The sequence below is a fragment of the Macaca thibetana genome, chromosome 20 (genome assembly GCF_024542745.1).
Source record: "Macaca thibetana thibetana isolate TM-01 chromosome 20, ASM2454274v1, whole genome shotgun sequence".
NCBI lineage: Eukaryota > Metazoa > Chordata > Mammalia > Primates > Cercopithecidae > Macaca > Macaca thibetana.
The window spans coordinates 33,437,778-33,457,983 of record NC_065597.1 but is presented as its reverse complement, the minus strand read 5'-3'; the positions used below and the strand labels follow the sequence as shown (position 1 = coordinate 33,457,983).

Below are 20,206 nucleotides of genomic sequence, written 5' to 3'. Positions count from 1 at the left end.
CCCAACACAGGCACCCCCATCTATAGGGTGGCTGGCGATCTGTGGCCATGTGGCCTGCCTGGACCAATCGATAAACTGGACCAATCGGATTTCCATTTTTAGGGATTTAAATTCAGAGCCATAAAAAGAGATTGTCAGTTGATGATTAGCTAGGACACCCTGAAGTACACTCACAACCTTTGCAAATGTGCAGTCTAGTGCTCCACTAGATATACCCACCCCGTCCAACCTCCACCAAAATACTAACCAAATACAACACACTAGTTCATTATCTAGACTATAATAACTCGCTGGGGATAGTGCTGGAAGTTTTTGTCTAACATTTCTTTCAAATACCAAGATTAACGGAGTTGCATAGTGAAAAAAAACTGTAGGAAAGAGCTGGACTTAGGCCTGGAGCGACGGGCACAAGATGCCTTTATTTTAAACCCCTAAAAGTGTTGCAAAGTGTTTTTAACTTCATATAAATATTTAAGGATCACATGAACACAGTCCAGTACAAATGGGTCCAGGAGCTCAACGAGCGTTCCAGCTTCTTCGTAATGTTCCCCTACTGGGCAACTAGCGGAGGGAAGAGAACTTCCGGCGCCCCCACCTACCGCTCCCCTGCTGCGTCCCACTGCTCTAAATCTGCAGACTTGGTCGATTGCTTCTGCCTGGGCGGTACCGCCCGAATCGACTGCTCCTGTCTGACGCGTCCCCGGGCGCGGGAAACGAGTTTCAATCCACTTTCCTGACCCCAACCATCCTGCCCAGTGTCCGCCTCCCCGTCTTCTACACCCCTAACTCCCTGAGGCTCCTCCGAATCACGCGAGTGGAAGCGGAGAAGCTCAAGTGGCCGCCATGTCGGAGGCTTATTTCCGAGTGGAGTCGGGTGCCCTGGGGCCTGAAGAGAACTTTCTTTCTTTGGACGACATCCTGATGTCCCACGAGAAGCTGCCGGTGCGCACGGAGACCGCCATGCCTCGCCTAGGCGCTTTCTTCCTGGAGCGGAGCGCAGGCGCCGAGACTGACAACGCCGTCCCACAGGTGAGCCTTTGGGTGCGGGGTCCCGCCCGGAAAGACTTCAGCTCCCGGCGGGCCTCGCGGCCCTGGGACGCCGCGTTGGGGCGCGCTGCCCCCTGGGATTTGTAGTTTTCGTGGAGCCAGGGCCGAAGGCGCTAACGACTTCTTCCTGGGAACTCCGCGGGGGTCTCGTCGCGCTCAGGGTGGTCTCCAGACTTGTTATTCGCCATCTGTGGTGAAACTACACTTATCATAGGTCGCCAAGCGCCTCCAACATTGATTTCATTTTTGAAACTGTCCAAATTCGTTAGTGTCTTCCCCCTACCCCCTGCAACGTGTGTTGAATGCTTGAAGATTGGCTCCAGCTGAACACTTCAGAATTAGAGTTCTGATTATGTTTGCCTTAAAACAGCTTTGGGCTCTGTAAGAGCATGTGATAAGTGGGAACCCCAAGTTGCTAGATTCATGCCTGCATGATGATGACAGGATCAGCACCCACTTACTGAGGGCTTACTTAGTGCCAGCATGGATGGGTGTGGGGAGTAAGCTTTTCCCTTTAATTGAACAGCCAGAAACGTTGGGTCACTTGGCCAGGAGCTTCAGTTAGTGGTGAGCTGACTTGGCCAGGAGCTTCAGTTAGTGGTGAGCTGGGATTCGGAACCAAAGGTTGTATGGCTTCAAATATAAAACTGTCCCAGGAACAGGGCTTGTAATGATTATGTTGGATTTCCTGTTTCACCTGTTTTGTTTAGAACAATGTTTTTTGTTTGGTCTGTTTCAAGTTAATTTTTATCAAAGTAATACATAACCAACGTTTTAAAAGTCAAATAGGCCGGGCGCGGTGGCTCACTCCTTTAATCCCAGCACTTTGGGAGGCCGAGGCTGGCGGATCACGAGGTCAAGAGATCAAGACCATGCTGGCCAACGTGGTGAAACCCCATCTCTACTAAAAATACAAAACTTAGCTGACTGTGGTGGCGTGCGCCTGTAGTCCCAGCTACTCGGAGGCTGAGGCAGGAGAATTGCTTGAACCCAGGAGGCGGAGTTTTCAGTGAGCTGAAATTGTGCCACTGCACTCCAGCCTGGCTACAGAGCGAGACTCCATCTCGAGTCAAATAGTACCAAAAGATTTATAAGAAAAAATAACAGGCCCTGCCTTGCTTTTCCCACTTCCCCTTCCAAGTCCACAGGGCTCATGTACCTTTTTTAGTGGTGTCTTAAGATTCATCTCCGTATTTCTAAATAATATTCTTAAACTTACCTTGTTGGGTTGTTTTTTGTTGTTGTTGTTGTTTTTTGGATGTATACATTATCTGTTGACTTTGTATCCTAGCAAATGAGGATTTCGTTCCCATACACACTGGTAAACATGGCTCTATGCTGCCCATACTTTATTCATATTTCCTTAGTTTTTAGTTAATGTCCTTTTTCTGTTTCAGGATTCCACCTAGGATACCACATTGCATTTAGTAGACATGTTTCCTTAGCCTCCTGACAGTTAATCAGACCTCCTTGTTCTAATGACCTTGACGGTTTTGTGGAGTGGTGGTCAGGTATTTTGTAAAATGTTCCTCAATTGGAAATCTTTGGTTTTGGGGGTAGTTTTGTTTTTGTTTTTAGTTTTTTGGTTTTTTGACAGAGTTGCCCTGTCATCCAGGCTGGAGTACAGTGGCATAATCTCAGCTCACTGCAGCCTCTTCCACCTCCTGGGTTCAAGCGATTCTCCTGCCTCAGCCTCCCAAGTAGCTGGGATTACAGGTGCCCACCATCACACCCAGCTAATTTTTGTATTTTTAGTAGAGCCAGGGTTTCACCAGGTTGCCCAAGCTGGTCTGGAACTCCTGACTTCAAGTGATCCACCCACCTCAGCCTCCCAAAGTGCTGGGATTACAGGTGTGAGCCACCTCGCCCAGCCTCCTTTGTTTTTGTTTTTATTCTTTTTTCTCAGGATTAGACTTGGTTATCAGCTTTAGGGAGGAAGACCACAGAGGCAGGCAAAGTGCCATTTTCATCACATGTTAAGGGTGCCTACTATCAACAGGACTTTTTACTTTTCATTTGAACCTTGGCAGAGGTAATGTTCATGAGGTTGCTCCACGTTTTCATACTGTACTCTTTGGACGGAAGTCATTATCACTCACTGAAGGAGGAGGGAGTCATGTTCCACTTCTTTGAGTGCAGAGTGTCTCCATTAATACTTTAGAATCCTTCTGCATGGGAGATTTGTGTAGGAAGGTTTGTATGACATTTAATTTCGTTTATAGGATTATTCAGACTTTATTTCTTCTTGTGTTCATTTTGGTATATTGGTTTTTAACTAAAAATTTGACCATTTTACTTTTTTTTTTTTTGAGACAGGGTCTTGCTCTGTTGCCTAGGCTGGAGTGCAGTGGTGTGACATGGTTCACTGCAGCCTTGACCTCCCAGGCTCAAGTGATCGTCACACCTCAGCCACCTATGTGGCTGGGATTGCAGGCGCATGCCACTGTGCCCAGCTAATTTTTTTTTTTTTTTTGAGACGGAGTCTCACTCTATCACCCAGGCTGGAGTGCAGTGACCAGATCTCAGCTCACTGCAAGCTCCGCCTCCCAGGTTTATGCCATTCTCCTGCCTCAGCCTCCCGAGTAGCTGGGTAGTTTTTTGTATTTTTTAGTAGAGACAGGGTTTCACCGTGTTAGCCAGGATGGTCTCGATCTCCTGACCTCGTGATCCGCCCATCTCGGCCTCCCAAAGTGCTGGGATTACAGGCTTGAGCCACCACTCCCGGCCGCCCAGCTAATTTTTGTATCTTTTTCTTTTTTTTTGGTCTAAATTTTCAGTGGTATCAGTACAATGTTCAGAATTCCCTTTACTATCTTTTTAATGTCAGTAAGATTATAGTGGTGCCCTTATTTTTATTTTTAATATCAATAAGTTGTGTCCTCCTTTTCTTGATTACCCTTGCCAGGAGTCTATCAATGTTTTTATTCTTTTAAAAGAACTAACTTAGGACTCTGTTTTCTCTTTTGTACTTTATTTTAGGTCATTAAGTTCTTAATTAGTGGCCGGGCGCGGTGGCTCAAGCCTGTAATCCCAGCACTTTGGGAGGCCGAGACGGGCGGATCACGACGTCAGGAGTTCGAGACCATCCTGGCTAACACGGTGAAACCCCGTCTCTACTAAAAAATACAAAAAACTAGCTGGGCGAGGTGGTGGGCGCCTGTAGTCCCAGCTACTCGGGAGGCTGAGGAAGGAGAATGGCGTAAAAACCCGGGAGGCGGAGCTTGCAATGAGCTGAGATCCGGCCACTGCACTCCAGCCTGGGCGACACAGCAAGACTCCGTCTCAAAAAAAAAAAAAAAAAAAAAAAAAAAAGTTCTTAATTAGTTCTTTCTGTCTACTTTATTTGGGTTTAATTTTCTATTATTTCCTCCCACACACACCCCCACATTTTGAGATGGAAACTTAGGTCATTAATTTTTCAATCTTCTTTTATACATTCATAGCGATACATTTCTTTTAAGTACAACTTTAATTGCATTTCATAAGTTTTGATGTGTTATATTTTCATTATCAATGAACTAAAAATACTTTTTAGGCCAGGCACGGTGGCTCACACCTATAAACCCAACACTGGGAGGTGGAGGCGGGAGGATCACTTGAGCCCAGGAGTTCGAGACCAGCCTGGGCAACATAGTGAGTCCCCATCTCTACAAAAAATAAAAATAAAAAAAGCCAGGCATGGTAGCACACACCTGTGGTCCCAGCTACTCAGGAGGCTGAGGCAAGAGGACCAGTTAAGCCTTGGAGGGTCAGTACTGCAGTGAGCCATGATCACACCACTGCATCCCAGCCTAGGTGACGGAGCAAGATAATATCTCAAAAAAATAAATAAAAATTTTAAAAAACTGTTTAATTTCTATTGTGATTTCTTTTTTGACCCATAGGTATTTAGAAGACTAGTGCTTAATTTCAAACATTTTGAGATTTGGTCATTTACCATTTTTGTTTTTATTTCTAGCTTGATTCCACTGTGGCCAGAAAACATAGTCTGCATGATTTCAGTCTTTTGAAAGTTGCTAAGACTTGCTCTATGGCAAAGCATAAGACCAATTTAAACATTCTGTGTGGACTTGAAAAGATGTCTGTGTGAAGTCATGGTGTCCAATAAATAATCTGTGTGTGTGAATTAGCTCATTTGTTAATTGTTTTGTTGAGATATTCTCTATCCTTGTGATTTTTTTTTCTATTTTTTTTTTTTATGCTGAAAAACATGTGGACCAGGCACAGTGGCTCCTGCCTGTAACCCTAGCACTTTGGGAGGTGGAGGTGGGAGGATCACTTGAGGCCAGGAGTTTGAGATCAGCCTAGGCAACATAGCAGGACCCTCTCTCTAGGAAAAATTGAAAAATTAGCTGAGTGTGGTGGCACATGCCTATAGTCCCACCTACTCAGGAGACTGAGGCAGGAGGATTATTTGAGCCTAGAAGACCATTGCACTCCAGCCTAGGTGACAGAACAAGACCCCATCTCTTAAAAAAAAAAAAAAAATTTATTAAAAAAATGTTAAAAGTCTCTCACTATGATTATGGATTTGTCTGTTTATCCTTTTACTTCTGTTAATTTAGACAAATATTAATTTTCTAGTAGATATAATGACCCTTTTATTGTTGTCACATGCCCCTCTTATCTCTAGTAATGTTCCTGTCTTTTGATTAGTGTTTACATGACATTTTTTCATCCTATTTTTAATTTTTCTGTGTCTTCATATTTAAGGTATGTCTCTTTTTAAGCAGCATGTAGATGGGTTTTGTTTTTTATTCAGTGTGCTGATTTTTAATTAGTATATTTAATCCATTTACATTTAATTTAATATTGACATATTTGTGTTCATTTTTACCTTCCTACTTTTTTCTTATGTCCCATCTGTTTTAGCTTTCTTTTTCTATCCTTTCTTGACTTCTTTTGCATTAATCAAATTTATTTTGCTATTCATTTACCTTTTTATTAGTTTATTTAGTTATTTATTCTTCTTTTATTTTAGTGGCTACCTTAAATATATTACACAATCATTTTTGACTAAAAAGAATGTTATATAAGTTACTACTTTCACCACTTCACAGAAATGACTAGAATCTTAGAACACTTAAACCCATTTTGTCACTTGTGTTAATCATGATGTATTCTAATTTGACTCATTGAAAACCCTATAAAACATTATTATTATATATCCACTTACATATTCTTTTCATTACTCTTTTTTTCTTTTTGCATTTCCATAGTTCTTTCTGGAATCATTTTCATTCTCTCTTCAGAATTCCCTTACTCTGGATCTTCTGGTGATAATTCTCAGTTTCTGTCAGTGTCACAGATCCCCAGAACCAACCCAGATTTCATGATTCACTAAGGAGACTCAAAGGACTCAGCATATAGTCACACTCATGGTTAAGATTTATTACATCAAAAGGATATAAAGCAAAATCAGCAGAGGGAAAGGTTGCATGGAGTAAAGTCTGGAGGAGACCAGGCACAAGCTTCCAAGAGTCCTCTCCTAGTGGAGTCACACAGGACACACTTAAATTCTCCAGTAATTTGAATTCTGATAAAATGTGTGAAATACTGTCTACCAGGGAAGCTTGTTACAGACTCAGTCCCCAGGGTTTTATTGGAGGCTGTTCATGTGGCACTTTCTGTCCAGCACAGACCAAAATTCAGACTTCCAGAGGCAAAGCAGTTGTTCAACATGAATCACATTGTTTCCACAAACAGTTCAGGCACACTCTCATTGGTTCTGGGACGGGTGAGAATCCCTCTTCTGAAATCCAAGTTCCCAGATACCAACCAAGGGCCAACCTTACAAGCAGGCCTTGCTAAGATAGCAGTCTCAGGCCTACTGTATTAACTCTTTTCTGCATACTTTCTCTATGGAAATGCCTTTATTTCACCTTTACTTTTAAAGAATATTTACACTGGGTATAAGATTTTACACTCGCAGTTATTTTCTTTTAGCACATTAAAAAAATCCATTTCCATTGTTTTGTGGCTTCCATAGTTTCCGTTAAGAAGTTGGCTTTTTTTCTTTTTTTTGAGATGGAGTCTCTGTCGCCCAGGCTGGAGTGGAATGGTATGATCTCGGCTCACTGCAACCTCCACCTCCCAGGTTCAAGTGAGCCTCCTGCCTCAGCCTCCCAAGTAGCTAGGATTACAGGCGCCCACCACTATGCCTGGCTAATTTTTGTATTTTTAGTAGAAACAGGGTTTCACCATGTTGGTCAGGCATGAACTCCTGAGCTCAGGTGATTTGCCTGCCTCGGCCTCCCAAAGTGTTGGGATTACAGGCATGAGCCATCGCGCTCGGCTAAGAAGTTGGCTTTAACTCTTAATGTTCCTTCTTTAAAGGCAATGTATTCCTCACTCCCATCTACAGCTCTTTTTAAGATTTTCTCTGTCTTTGGTCTCACAATTCAGGTAATATATGCCTAGTTGTGATTTTATTAGTATTTATTCTATTAATACTTGTTATTCATAATGTTCCTTGAATCTGTGGTTTGATATCTTTTTTTAATTTTGAATAATGTATAGCTATTATCTCTTCAGACGTTTATTTTGCGTCAGTCTATCCCTCCTCCCCATTAAAATACATGCATGTTGAAGTTTTTCTTTCTTCTATACCTTATTTCATACATCTCTTAGGCTCTTCTCTGTTTTTTCTCTAGATGCTTTAGTCTGAATATTTTCTCTTGACCTTTTCTCCCATTTACAGTCCTCTCTTCATCCATATCCAGTCCAGTAAACATGTTAAATTTGATTTAATCTATTGACTTCTTAGGTTCAATTATTATATTTTTCAGTTCTGGAATTTCCATTTGATTTTTAAATTTATCTTAAAGTCGGCGCCTAATTTCTCTGCTATTCGGTGTCAAATAGAGGGCTTACATCCGTCACTTCTTTCTCAGATCTTAGGCCCTTATGTCCTGGTGGTGCTGGCAGCCTTGAACTCAATGTTGGTCTGTCTAGTCCTGTGCAGTTTGCCAAAAGCTCTGCTTCCACTCCCACAAAGCTGTTCCCATCTTTTTGCAACAGTTCTCTCTTGTGAGAGTGTTTGGCTTTTACTGCTTCACTCAATCCAGTTGTTTGCCTTTGATTTTTTGGAGATTTATGACTCTTAATTTCTGGTCTGTCATGACCACCTCATCTTGTTTTCTAATTCTGTTGAGGCTTTAAAAACTAGAGACATGTGTTCTGTCATCTCTGAAGCTGTGATGTGGAATGGGAAGGGGCTGCCACCCCAGCTCAGGTTGATCCTATACTTCTTTCTGACCCCTAGCACCCAATAGGGTGCTTAGCACATAGCAGGCACTCGGCAAGTGGATATTTAGAATAAATATTGAATATTCAAAGAAAAAGGAAATGTTTACTGTAGTTCTGAAGTGTCTACAATTGGACAGTTTTTATTTGTGTTAGTTAGAAGACTCTCTCTTATCCTACATTTTTGTTCTCCACCGTGTTTTTGTTGTGTAAGTCCATTTTCTCTCTCCATTCCATCATCACATAACCACGCACTTCATTGCTTCAAGTCACAACCAGGTCTTCTGTGCTTGACGGCCACTCCCCCAGAGAGAAAAGGCAGTATTGCTCAGGTGATGTGTATTTCCTTTCCGTCACACACATTTCCTATGTTATTTGTCTGTTTTTAAAATCTACATTCATGCATGCTGCAGGGTTCCAAGCTTGAACTCCCCTTGTGGCTGGCAAAAGGACTTTTTGACAACAAGCGACGGATCCTTTCTGTGGAACTCCCCAAGATCTACCAGGAGGGCTGGAGGACGGTGTTCAGTGCGGATGCCAATGTGGTGGACCTCCACAAAATGGGGCCCCATTTCTACGGTTTTGGCTCCCAACTCCTGCATTTTGACAGTCCCGAGAATGCAGACATTTCCCAGTCTCTGCTGCAGGCAAGTAATGGGTGTGAAAACCTTTGGTGCTGCACCTGTCTCAGGAGCCAGCCCCAGATACTACTTTTACCCAGGACAGTGTATGACTTGTAAATTTAGTTTGTTATTATTCCAGGTCAGCCTACAGTTACACTGTCTTCCCATTATATATTATAGATATACACATACACACACACTTTGTTTTAATATGACTTGTCTGCTACTACTCATATTTGCTTGCTACAAGTTGAGGCCAGCAGGAACTCTAGGAAATGAGAAAAGGGTGATGATGGCCAGGTGTGGTGGCTCACGCCTGTAATCCCAGCACTTTGGGAGGCCAAGGCGGGAGGATCACTGAGCCCAGGAGTTCAAGACCAACCTGGGCAATATAGTGAGATCCCATCTCTATTAAAAAGAAAAAAGACAAAAAAAGGGTGATGGTGCATTACAGATGACAGGCACTTAGATACACAGTTCCAGGCCTGGTCTGAGGGTTCCTGTTGGAAATACAAGAGTTACTGGGTTATTTGTTTCCTTCCTTTGTTCTGGGGTTAGGGCTTGGCCCTGCCATGAACTAGCAATATGACTTGGTCAAGCTACTTGACCTCTCTAGACATCAATTCACCTGTAAGAATTGATGGAGATGATAATAGTGCCAAAATTATAGAGTTGTGGTAAAAGTATATAACACCGTGTAATAAACAATAACTTATATTGTTATTGCTTTTCCAGGACAAAACAATGTTATACATCTGTTCCCATCCTTTATGGTATAACCTTATTTTAATTTTTCATAATTATTTTTTATTCTGTTACTGTTAGAAGAAACCATCATTTCTGTCTCTTGGGACAGAAGCATTTGCTACTAATGACTAATGACAATGCTAATAATGACAATGCTAATAATGACAAAAGTTTCTCAGGAAGCTTGCTGCGTGCTACCCATTTGCTAGGTGCTTTACATGTATTCATTGGTTTTCTTAACAACTTACTGGATTTTCATAACAATCCACTTCACAGATGAGGAAATCGAGGCTTGGCAATGTGCAATAACTTACTTGGGTGCTAGAGGGAATTCAGACCTCCTTCTGAGTCCTACACATCATTCTTTCTTTTCATGCCATTTAAATGTTCTGAGATAAAAATGGATATGACTTTGTGGGGTGTGAGGTCAACCCTGACTTCTCATACTCCCTTGTTTTCCAGACTTTTATTGGACGTTTTCGCCGCATCATGGACTCCTCACAGAATGCTTACAACGAAGACACTTCAGCCCTGGTAGCCAGGCTAGACGAGATGGAGAGGGGCTTATTTCAAACAGGGCAGAAAGGACTGAATGACTTTCAGTGTTGGGAGAAGGGGCAGGCTTCTCAGATCACAGCTTCCAACCTCGTTCAGAATTACAAGAAGAGAAAATTCACTGATATGGAAGACTGAAGGCCGGAAGAACACACAATGGCTCCTTGTAGACGTATCCCTCCATGTGTCCTTGATCGGAGCTGGCTGACCTTGTACAGAACCAGAATCTTGTCCCATTTCGTGGCTTATTCCCTGTGGCCATAGGGAATTATAGGGAACTGGACATGCTGGAGGATGTGGGTGTCCCTGGCTCTGTGAGTCTTCCAGGACTGTCCCACCCTGCTGACCCACAGCCAGGCCCTTTAACCCAAAAACCCACGGCCAAGGAGAAATCAAAGTCCTTCCTAAATAAGAATCACTGCCATATAATATATCACAGTAGACTTGAGACTGGGCTTCCTTGTATCTGGGAGTTTGGACAGCTCCAGATGTACAGTTTCACTAGCCACAAAGCACAGGTACAAACTGGGTCATCTTCGCCTGGTCACAAAATGTTCTCTCGATCTTATTTGCCTCATCTTCCTCATGTACCCCACCATGCTGGCCTGACTAAATAGCTCCTGCTGCCTGCCTGCAGGGAGTTACCCCAGTTTCCAAAAACAGTCGCCCAGATAAAGGAGGAAAAGAGAAAGGCAGACGAATAGCATGGCTTTTACTAAAGAAAAGATATTGGCCTCATACTCTATACTCAGGGCTTAATGAACTGGAATCTGCGTAACTCAGCAGTCAGCCCGGAAGGGAAATGGTTAAACAGCTTATTTTTGCCTCAGAGAGCCCAAGAGCACCCGCACACTTCTTCCACTCCCTGTCTAGAAAAGCTGTCAGGGAGTTATTTGGAATTGCAAAGTAGTTATTAAGGGGTGTTAACCAGCCTGCATTACATCCAGAAGTCAGGACTTGGTTGCTGACTGTGAAGGGCCCTGTTTTCGAAACCTAACATTGCAAGTGTAAGAGAGCAAGAAGGCTCCCTTGTGCTTTTCTTTCCTCTTCAGTAAATGTTGCAACCTTACTGCATAGAAGATCCCGGACCATTTACTGGAACCTGGTTAAGCAAGCACAAATCTCTTTTCCTGAAGATCAAGGATGCAACCTCAAGTTGAGAAAGAAACAGCATTACCTGGGCCCATTAGACCGTTCGCAGGGCTTCACTGCTTCCCCTCTGACACTCCACAACTAGCAAAAATTGTCTTTGTCATTGGAAATTATAGAGGGATTTGGGTATCCAGATTGTGTAGATGCAAACTTAGATTGTCTTGATGCAAACTTAGAACCACAGCAATGCTTTTAAAATGCCTATTTTAAGATGGAATTGATGTTTTTATAATTTGATTTTAGTGCTAAATAAATGATGGACTTTGTACATGAATATGTTCTGTACAAGTACTCTTTCTGTCACTAGTACTACAGATAATCATCAAAGCTATCAGAATTTTGTCTTTGATCATATTTGACAGTAATGCACAAATAAATCCATGTTTTAGCAGATGCTCTTTTGCTTGTGTGGTACACATAAATAGGAGGTACATTCTCTGTAGGAGGGTGCTGTGTCCTAGGAAGATGAGATTTCTATTACTACCGCAGCATTTATATATAGCCAGGGCCCCAGAAACCATTCATAGAGCGAGAAAAGCATATTATTTAACTTTTGGCATCATTCTTTTCACACATAGCTTTATATTTAAAGTCAACCCTAAGTCTGCTGCCGTTTTTTCCTACTTCCTAAAAAAAAGAAATTCCTCGGGGGCCATGTGTCAGGAATATGTAGGTATTCATTTCCAAAATTTAGCCCCTATTTTACATTTCGAACAGATTATATTACACGTAGCTTCTGAACCCATTTTCACTTACAGATCTGCCTTCAGGCCTGTCGGACTACCCCTCTCCCCAGCAGCCCTCCAGTCAGTCGTTTGGATTTTTATTTGTTCTCTTCAAGAGGTTAATTTAAGAAAAAAAAAAAAAAAAAAGGCCGGGCGCGGTGGCTCACGCTTGTAATCCCAGCACTTTGGGAGGCCGAGGTGGGCAGATCACGAGGTCAGGAGATCGAGACCATCCTGGCTAACACGGTGAAACCCCGTCTCTACGGAAAACACAAAAAATTAGTCGGGCGTGGTGGCGGCGCCTGTAGTTCCAGCTACTCGGGAGGCTGAGGCAGGAGAATGGCGTGAACCCGGGAGGCGGAGGTTGCAGTGAGCAGAGATGGCGCCACTGCACTCCAGCCTGGGCGACAGAGCGAGACTCCGTCTCAAAAAAAAAAAAAAAAAAAAAAAAAACACAAATGGACTCAAATACCAAATTGCTCTCAAACTCCACGGAGTAAATGTGTGCCCTTTCCCCTGAAGCACTCTGTTCCCACATAACTGTGGCCTTATAGATAGAAGACCTCAGTATATGCAGGTTTTTCCCAGGGACAATGTGGGCTGCCAGGAGGAGTGGGGCAAGGCTCTGTCTCCTGCTGTTTGTGACTTCTGGATTTGGGTGGCTCTGGGCTATCCATGGCTCTCCATCTCCACACTGATGGCTCCCAAATTCCTATCTCCAGCTCGGATCGCTCCCTCCAGCTCCAGACTTGGATCCAGTCCCCTGCTTGATGTTCCTACTTCCCCGCGGCCTGCTCCTCCTCTGATCTTTCCCATCTCCATTTTTTACAACTCCATCCTTCCCTATTGCTCAGAACAAAAACGCTGTGTCCGCCCTGACCTTCCTTCTCTCACTCTCCAGATCTTTTGGGTCTACCATCAAATCATTTGCAGCATCCGGCCACCTCCACATCACCTCCGGTGCTGTCACTTGGGCCAGGCCCCTACCATTTCTTTCCTGGAGTTTTGGGGTCACCCCCTAACTGCGTCCCTGCATTCACCCTCCACTCCACCTTCAGACTCTCTTACCATAGCAGTCAGAGTGCTCTTGTTAAAAAGTAAATCCAATCTTGTCGATTCTCTGCTCAAGACCCTCCCATCTTAGAGATAAAGGCTACCCAGTTATCCCAGCACACTTTGTTAAAAACTCATCTTTGAGCCGGGTGCGGTGGCTCATGCCTGTAATCCCAGCACTTTGGGAGGCCGAGGCAGGTGGATAACTTGAGGTCAGGAGTTTGAGACCAGCCTGGCCAACACAGTGAAATCTGTCTCAAAAAAAAAAAAAAAAAAAAAAAAGTCATCTTTACTCTGCTAATCTGATGTTGAATGTCTTTATTGCTTGCATGGCAGAAATAATTTGTTTCTTATTTTAAATAAAAAGTCCACCTTCTCCGTAAGAATTCTGAGCATCTTACAGAGCTTCTCACTAATCTCTCAGCACCTCTGAACCCGAGGTTTCTGGAATACTGTGTCTGAACTAGTGAAACTGGCATGCAGAAGCACTGAGTGACTCAAGTTCAAACAGCAGTCAGTTCCACGCTGCGTCTGTCTGTTCTGTCCTGTCCTCCAATCCTTCAAGAAACCCCAAGGGAGCTTTTGATCTTTGTGCTTGAAACTATTGTGTCTATGTGAAAATGTAATATTTTAAACTGACCTTGGCAAAAGAAAATAACCGCAGAGGCCGTATATATATTTCTCAAAGCAGATATTTTTGTGTTCGGGAGAAAAATCTATAAAATGTAAGGTAGATGCTTAACTATAAGAATTTTTTTTTTTTTTTTTTTTTTTTTTGAGACAGAGTCTTGCTCTGTCACCAAGGCTGGAGTGCAGTGGCGCGATCTCAGCTCACTGCAACCTCTGCCTCCCGGGTTCAAGCGATTCTCCTGCCTCAGCCTCATGAAAAGCTGTGCCACCACGCTCAGCTAATTTTTGTATTTTTAGTAGAGACGAGGTTTCACCATGTTAGCCAGGATGGTCTCGATCTCCTGACCTAGTGTTCCATCCACCTCGGCCTCCCAAAGTGCTGGGATTACAGGCATGAGCCACTGCACCAGGCCAACTATAAGAACTAGTCTAAGAAATGTAATTTCAACATTCCTTATCTAGTGAAAGCAACTTTTTAGGTCATTTTATTTTATTTTTGAGACAAGGTCTCCCTTTGCTACCCAAGCTGGAGTGCAGTGGCCCAATCACAGCTCACTGCAGCTGTGATTTACGCCTTGACCTCCCAGGCTTAAACAACCCTCCCACCTCAGCCCCCCAAGTAGCTGAGATTATAGGCATGCGCCACCACGCCTGGCTAATTTTTGTATTTTTTGTAGAGACGAGGTCTCAGTATGTGGTACAGGCTGGTCTCAAACTCCTGAGCTCAATCAGTCCACCTGCCTTGTCGTCCCAGAGTGCTTGGATTACAGGTGTGAGCCACCGTGCCAGGCCGATAAATTTCTAATATTGAATACACATAGAAACATTTGTTTAAAAGATAATTAAGTAAATGTTCTAAACCTAAGGAAAGGTATCTGAAAGCTGGAATTCCGTTGCTATATCTGTTTCTGTGTATGTGTGTGCGTGTGTGTGTGTGTTTCTGTTTTGCTAACTCTTGATATTATCCTTTTGTATTATCCTTTTGAATTATCTGAAAGCTGGAATTCTGTTGCTAATTCTGTGTGTGTGTGTGTGTGTGTGTGTGTGTGTGTTTTGCTAGCTCTTGATATTATCCTTTTGAATGAGCAGGAGTAAATCTCTCATCCTTAATGGTAACAAATAAAATGTACAGTGAATCAAGGACAAGTCTGGAAAAATGTAGAGTCACTCTTTTCCGGAGAGCAAATGACTAATATAGGTGACAGGCCCAGCCTGCTTTTGTCTGAGCTCGTTCTGTTTTTTTAAGCTTCTGCTTTTCTGCCTAGTTAATCAAAGGAGACATAGTGCAGCCAGAAACAACTTGCTTGCCAAGCCACCTTACTTTAGCATAGCAGCGTTCTCCTACCGGGCTACGCTGTCCCGTTGCCAGCCTTGTGGTCTGGGGAAAGCTGCAAATGAGGACACACCCAGAAGCAGAGATCTCCTTTCTGTATCTGCTTTTTCAAGATCAAGTCAAATCAACAAAGTAGGCATCATTTCATTCAACTTTTTTTTTTTTTTTTCTCGAGGCAGGGTCTCGCTCTGTCACCCAAGCTGGAGTGCAGTGGTGCGATTTCAGCTCACTTTGACCTCTAACTCCCAGACTCAAGTGATTCTCCCACCTCGGCCTCTGGAGTAGCTGGAATTACAGGCATGCACCACCATACCGGCTATTTTTTTTTTTTTTTCAGTAGAGACAGGGTCTCGCTATGTTGCCCAGGCTGGCCTCAGACTCCTGAGCTCAAGCGATCCATCCACCTCGGTCTCCCAAAGTGCTAGAATTATGGGTATGAGCCACTGCCCGCAGCCAAACTTTTTATTTTAAAAATAATTTTAGATTTATAGAGCAGTTGTAAAGGTAAGACAGAGAGTTCCCATATATCCTTCACCCAACTTTCCCTAATGTGTTACATAATCATGGTACACTTATCACCACTAAGAAGTTAACACTGCTACACTTTTAACTAAACCATGGGCTTTAAGCAGATTTCACCAAATTTTCCATAAATGTCTTTTTCCTGTTTCAGAATCCAATCCAAAGTCCCACATTGCACTTAGAGGGCAATCATTTTTCAAAGCAAAACTGTATTAGACTCTTTGCTACATTAATTCAGTAGTTCAGCTTATTGGAAAGGTTTCATTGCATTGAGGCAGGTGCACTGGGGCCAGTTGGAGCTTACATAGGATTAAACTACCGGTAAGCACATCAAGAAGAGAGAGCGTATTTGCTTTTCTTTCTTTTTAATTTAATTTAATTTATTTTTATTTAGTTTTTTGAGATGGAGTCTTGCTCTGTTGCCCAGGCTGGAGTTGCAATGGCACAATCTCAGCTCACTGCAACCTCTGCCTCCCAGGTTGAAGTGATTCTCCTGCCTCAGACTCCTGAGTAGCTGGGATTACAGGTGTCCGCCACCACACCTGGCTAATTTTAGCATTTTTAGTAGAGATGGGGTTTCGCCATCTTGGCCAGGCTGGTCTTGAACTCCTGGACTCAGGTGATCCACCTGCCTCGGCCTCCCAAAATGCTGGGATTACAGGCATGAGCCACTGTACCTGGTCAAATATTTGCCTTTCATTGAAATTTTTACTTTTCGTCTAGTACTTGCAACTGACAGAAAAAGGCCTCTGATTTTACTTAGAACTTTTAGCATTCTTTCTCTTTGATAGCAATAACTTGATTTCCTCCCCCTTTCTCTTCTGGCACTCTCTAGCTAATTTTCTCTGTGTCTAAATGAGTTTAAAACAAGCATGGCTTTCTACACCAACATGATAGTGTCAGCATAGCTCTGAAGATAGTGCCTGGGAACTGCCAGTGTTTCAGAATTCATAATGGAGCACATGGAATCAGTTCATCCTGCAAACATCTCCCACCCGTGGCTCAGGACAAAGAAAAAATCAGGCCGAGCGAGGTGGCTCTCGCCTATAATCCCAGCACTTTGGGAAGCTGCAGCAGGAGGATAGCTTGAACTTGGGTGTTTGAGACCAGCCTGGCCAACATGGTAAGACCTTGCCTCTATAAAAACTAAAAAATTAGCTGAGCATGGTGGCTCATACCTGTGGTTCCAGCTACTCAGAAGGCTAAGATGGGAGGACTGCTTGAGCCCGGGGAAGTTGAGACTACAGTGAGCAGTGTTAGCGCCACTAAACTCCAGCCTGAGTGAAGGGAGTAAGATCCTGTCTCAAAAAAAAAAAAAAAGAAAGAAAAGGAAAGAAGAAAGAAAGAAGAAAGAAGAAAAGAAAGAGAGAAAGAGAAGAAAGAAAGAAGAAAAAGAAAAAGAAAGGAAAAAGAAAAAGAGAGAAAGAAAGAAAGAAAGAAAAAGAAAGAAAGAAAGAAAAAGAGAAAGGGAAAGAGAGAGAAGGGAAGGAGGGAGGGAGGGGAAAGAAAGAAAGAAAAAGAGAAAGGGAAAGAGAGAGAAGGGAAGGAGGGAGGGAGGGAAAAGAAAGAAAGAAAGAAAAAAGAAAGAAAGAAAGAAAGAAGGAAGGAAGGAAGGAAGGAAGGAAGGAAGGAAGGAAGGAAGGAAGGAAGGAAGGAAGGGAGAGAGAGAGAGAAGGGAAGGAGGGAGGGAGGGAAAAGAGAAAGAAAGAAAGAGAAAGGAAGGAAGGAGGGAGGGAGGGAAGGAGGGAGGGAAAGAAGGAAGGAAGGAAGGGGAAGGGAGGAAGGAAGGAAGAGAGAAAGAAAGAAGAAAGACCCCAGAGTTTCAAGCCTTTACAACGCTTTCTGCTCCTGTATCACCCTTGAGAGGGAAGTTTATTTCCAGGTTTAAAAAAAAAAAAGTGTATTTGATTCTCACATGACTTGTATGTCTCCTTTTGTACAACAAAAATTCTTCCTTGAGGACATTTTCTTTTCTTTGGACACAGGAAAGCAAACAGGTAGCTAAGGAGTATAGATTCAAGTGCAGCAAATAAATGAGGCACATATAAGAAAGTGTCATTCATTGAAGGGAAAGTAGCTGGGTGCGGTGACTCACACCTGTAATCCCAGCACTTTGGGAGGCTGAAGTGGGCGGATCACTTGATGTCAGGAGTTTGAGACCAACCTGGCCAACATGGTGAAACCCTGTGTCCACTAAAAATACAAAAATTAGCCAGGCGTGGTGGCGTGGGCCTGTAGTTCCAGCTACTTGGGAGTCTGGGTCACGAGAATTGCTTGAACCTGAAAGGCAGAGGTTGCAGTGAACAGAGATCACACCACTGCACTCCAGCCTGGGCCGCAGAGTGAGGAAGAGTTCGTCTCAAAATAAAAAAATTTTAAAAAAAGGAGAAGAAGAAGAAAGGAAAGTCTGCTTAAGATTTGTTTTGAGGCTTGTTAGACTGGAGGCAGACACTGGTATTAAAAGCCAGCATTGCCAGTCATGGAGGAGAGAGATGACAGTGGTTGTTCCCAGAGAGCAGCCTTATCTTAATAGGACAGAGAGGACTTGGCACTCAGCTATCTCTTTGGTTTAGGAGCAGAACATTTTAAAAACTGTTTCAAAGGACACTTGTTTTCTAATTTAGCATTTCATGTTCACTCTGATTTCTTTATCTGAGATGCTAGGTAAACATGAAGTAATGTGCTTCTTTTTATGTATTTATTTATTTATTTTGATATTTACTTTTTTTTTTTTTTTTTTGAGATGGAGTCTCACTCTGTTTCCCAGGCTGGAGTGCAGTGGCACGATCTCGGTGTACTGTAACCTCCGCCTCCCAGGTTCAAGCGATTCTCCCGCCTCGGCCTCCTGAGTAGCTGGGACCACAGGCATGAACCACCATGCCAGCATGCTTCTTTTTAAATAGTTCAGCAGTCCAAGAAGCATTTTCCCAGGTTTTGAGCCAGCTCAGACCTTGATCAACATTTCAGAGGATCCTACAGCCTGAATTCCTAGATCATTTCAAAGATTTTTAGGGAGGGGGGGAGCCATATAACACATCACGTTTGTGTATGGCCAGGATTGAAAATCCAGAAGGCATTTTTTCAAAAGAAATCGATAAAAACTAAAACCTCATTCCATTTTCAAAGACTCTAATTTTCATAGACAAAGCAATCCTCCCACCTCAGCCTCCCAACTAGCTGGGACTACAGGTGCATGCCACCACGCCTGGCTTATTTTATTTATTTAGAGACAGGGTCTTGCTATATTACCCAGGCTGGTCTTGAACTCCTGACCTCAAGAGATCTTCCTGCCTCAACCTCCAGGAGTCACTGGGATTACAGGCATGTGTCACTGTGCCTGGCTAATTGAAAAAAAAAAAAAATTAAAGAGACTTTGTGATTTTGAAGAGCTCCTCTGCCACTTCAAATTAAAAAAAAAAAAAAGAACAATGTGTCACAGGTTATTGTATTCATATCTGTAGAAAGAACAAAGTGTTCAGCTGAGTTAAATGGAGATGAAACTATTGCTTTGCTTAATTACAGTTCATGCACACCCACCTCCTCATGTCATCCATATGATGTGGCACAGTCCCTCAGGGACTCACGTCTCAGAGCAAACCTCACAGGAAAGAGGTTATGTCTTCAAGCTCCTGACAGTCATTCACTGCAAAATCAAATAAACTAATACAAGGGTAGCCACATGGTGGAGGCTGTGGAGATGTTATCAAATCTCCCTAAACTGGGAGCTGCTATGCAGCGGCTCAGAAATCATAGCCTAGAGTCGAAGGGGCCCAGAAGGATGAACTATTCCGGGGCTGTTAAAAATATGTATACTTTTTGGCCAGGCACGGTGCCTCATGCCTGTAATCCCAACACTTTGGGAGGCCAAGGCAGATGGATCACCTGAGGTCAGGAGTTCGAGACTAGCCTGGCCAACATGGTGAAGCCCTGTCTCTACTAAAAATATAAAAATTAGCTGGGTGTGGTGGCGTGCGCCTGTAGTCCCAGCTACTTGGGGGGCTTAGGCATGAGAATTGCTTGAACCTGGCTGGCAGAGGTTGCAGTGAGCCAAGACTGCACCACTGCACGCCAGCCTGGGTGACAGAGTGAGACTCGGTCTTAAAAAATATATATATAAATATATATATACACACACACATATATATACAGACACACACACACACATATATACACACGCATATATACACTTTTTATTATTTTATATTTGATACATGCCAAAGAATGTACATAACATATCTGTGTGTTATGAAGTGGTGTAATACAATGAACACCCACCAACTTCCACTAATTTAAGTTGAGAACATGATCATTGCTTCCTGCACAGTTTCTCTGCCACCCTCTATCCCCAGAGTAATCACTATCCTGGATTTTATGTTTATTACTTCCTTAGTTTTTATATCTAGTGAATATATTATTTTGGTGTTTTTGTTTTGTTTTGTTTTGAAATGGAGTCTTGCTCCATCACACAGACTGGTATACAGTGGCATGATCTTGGCTCACTGCAAGCTCTGCCTCCCGGGTTCAAGTGATTCTCCTGCCTCAGCCTCCCGAGTAGCTGGGATTACAGGCATATG

At 43.1% G+C, this 20,206-nt stretch overlaps 2 protein-coding genes across 3 annotated transcripts in view; one reads left to right on the top strand and one right to left on the bottom strand.

The window, feature by feature from the left end:
• CFAP20 (cilia and flagella associated protein 20) overlaps window positions 1-20,206 on the bottom strand; it is a 309,756-nt gene that overhangs the window by 270,193 nt on the left and 19,357 nt on the right. The window lies entirely within an intron of this gene.
• Window positions 390-11,760, top strand: GINS3 (GINS complex subunit 3). 2 transcript variants are annotated; one of them, XM_050773108.1, is made up of 4 exons: window positions 390-1,029; window positions 3,364-3,480; window positions 8,706-8,939; window positions 10,125-11,760. In XM_050773108.1, exons 1-4 carry the CDS (start codon window positions 844-846, stop codon window positions 10,353-10,355), a joined length of 768 nt encoding a protein of 255 aa, XP_050629065.1. In that variant the 5' UTR covers window positions 390-843; the 3' UTR covers window positions 10,356-11,760. The 2 variants fall into 2 exon arrangements, with proteins under 2 accessions (XP_050629065.1, XP_050629064.1); XM_050773107.1 differs by lacking the exon at window positions 3,364-3,480.

Excerpts from the sequence above, each read along its gene's own strand:
- GINS3 (XM_050773108.1), top strand. The coding sequence starts at position 844 with ATGTCGGAGGCTTATTTCCGAGTGGAGTCGGGTGCCCTGGGGCCTGAA. Across the intron at positions 1,030-3,363 it reads CTGACAACGCCGTCCCACAG|GGTCTTGCTCTGTTGCCTAG; the intron begins GTGAGCCTTTGG and ends TTTTTGAGACAG. Across the intron at positions 8,940-10,124 it reads TTTCCCAGTCTCTGCTGCAG|ACTTTTATTGGACGTTTTCG; the intron begins GCAAGTAATGGG and ends CTTGTTTTCCAG.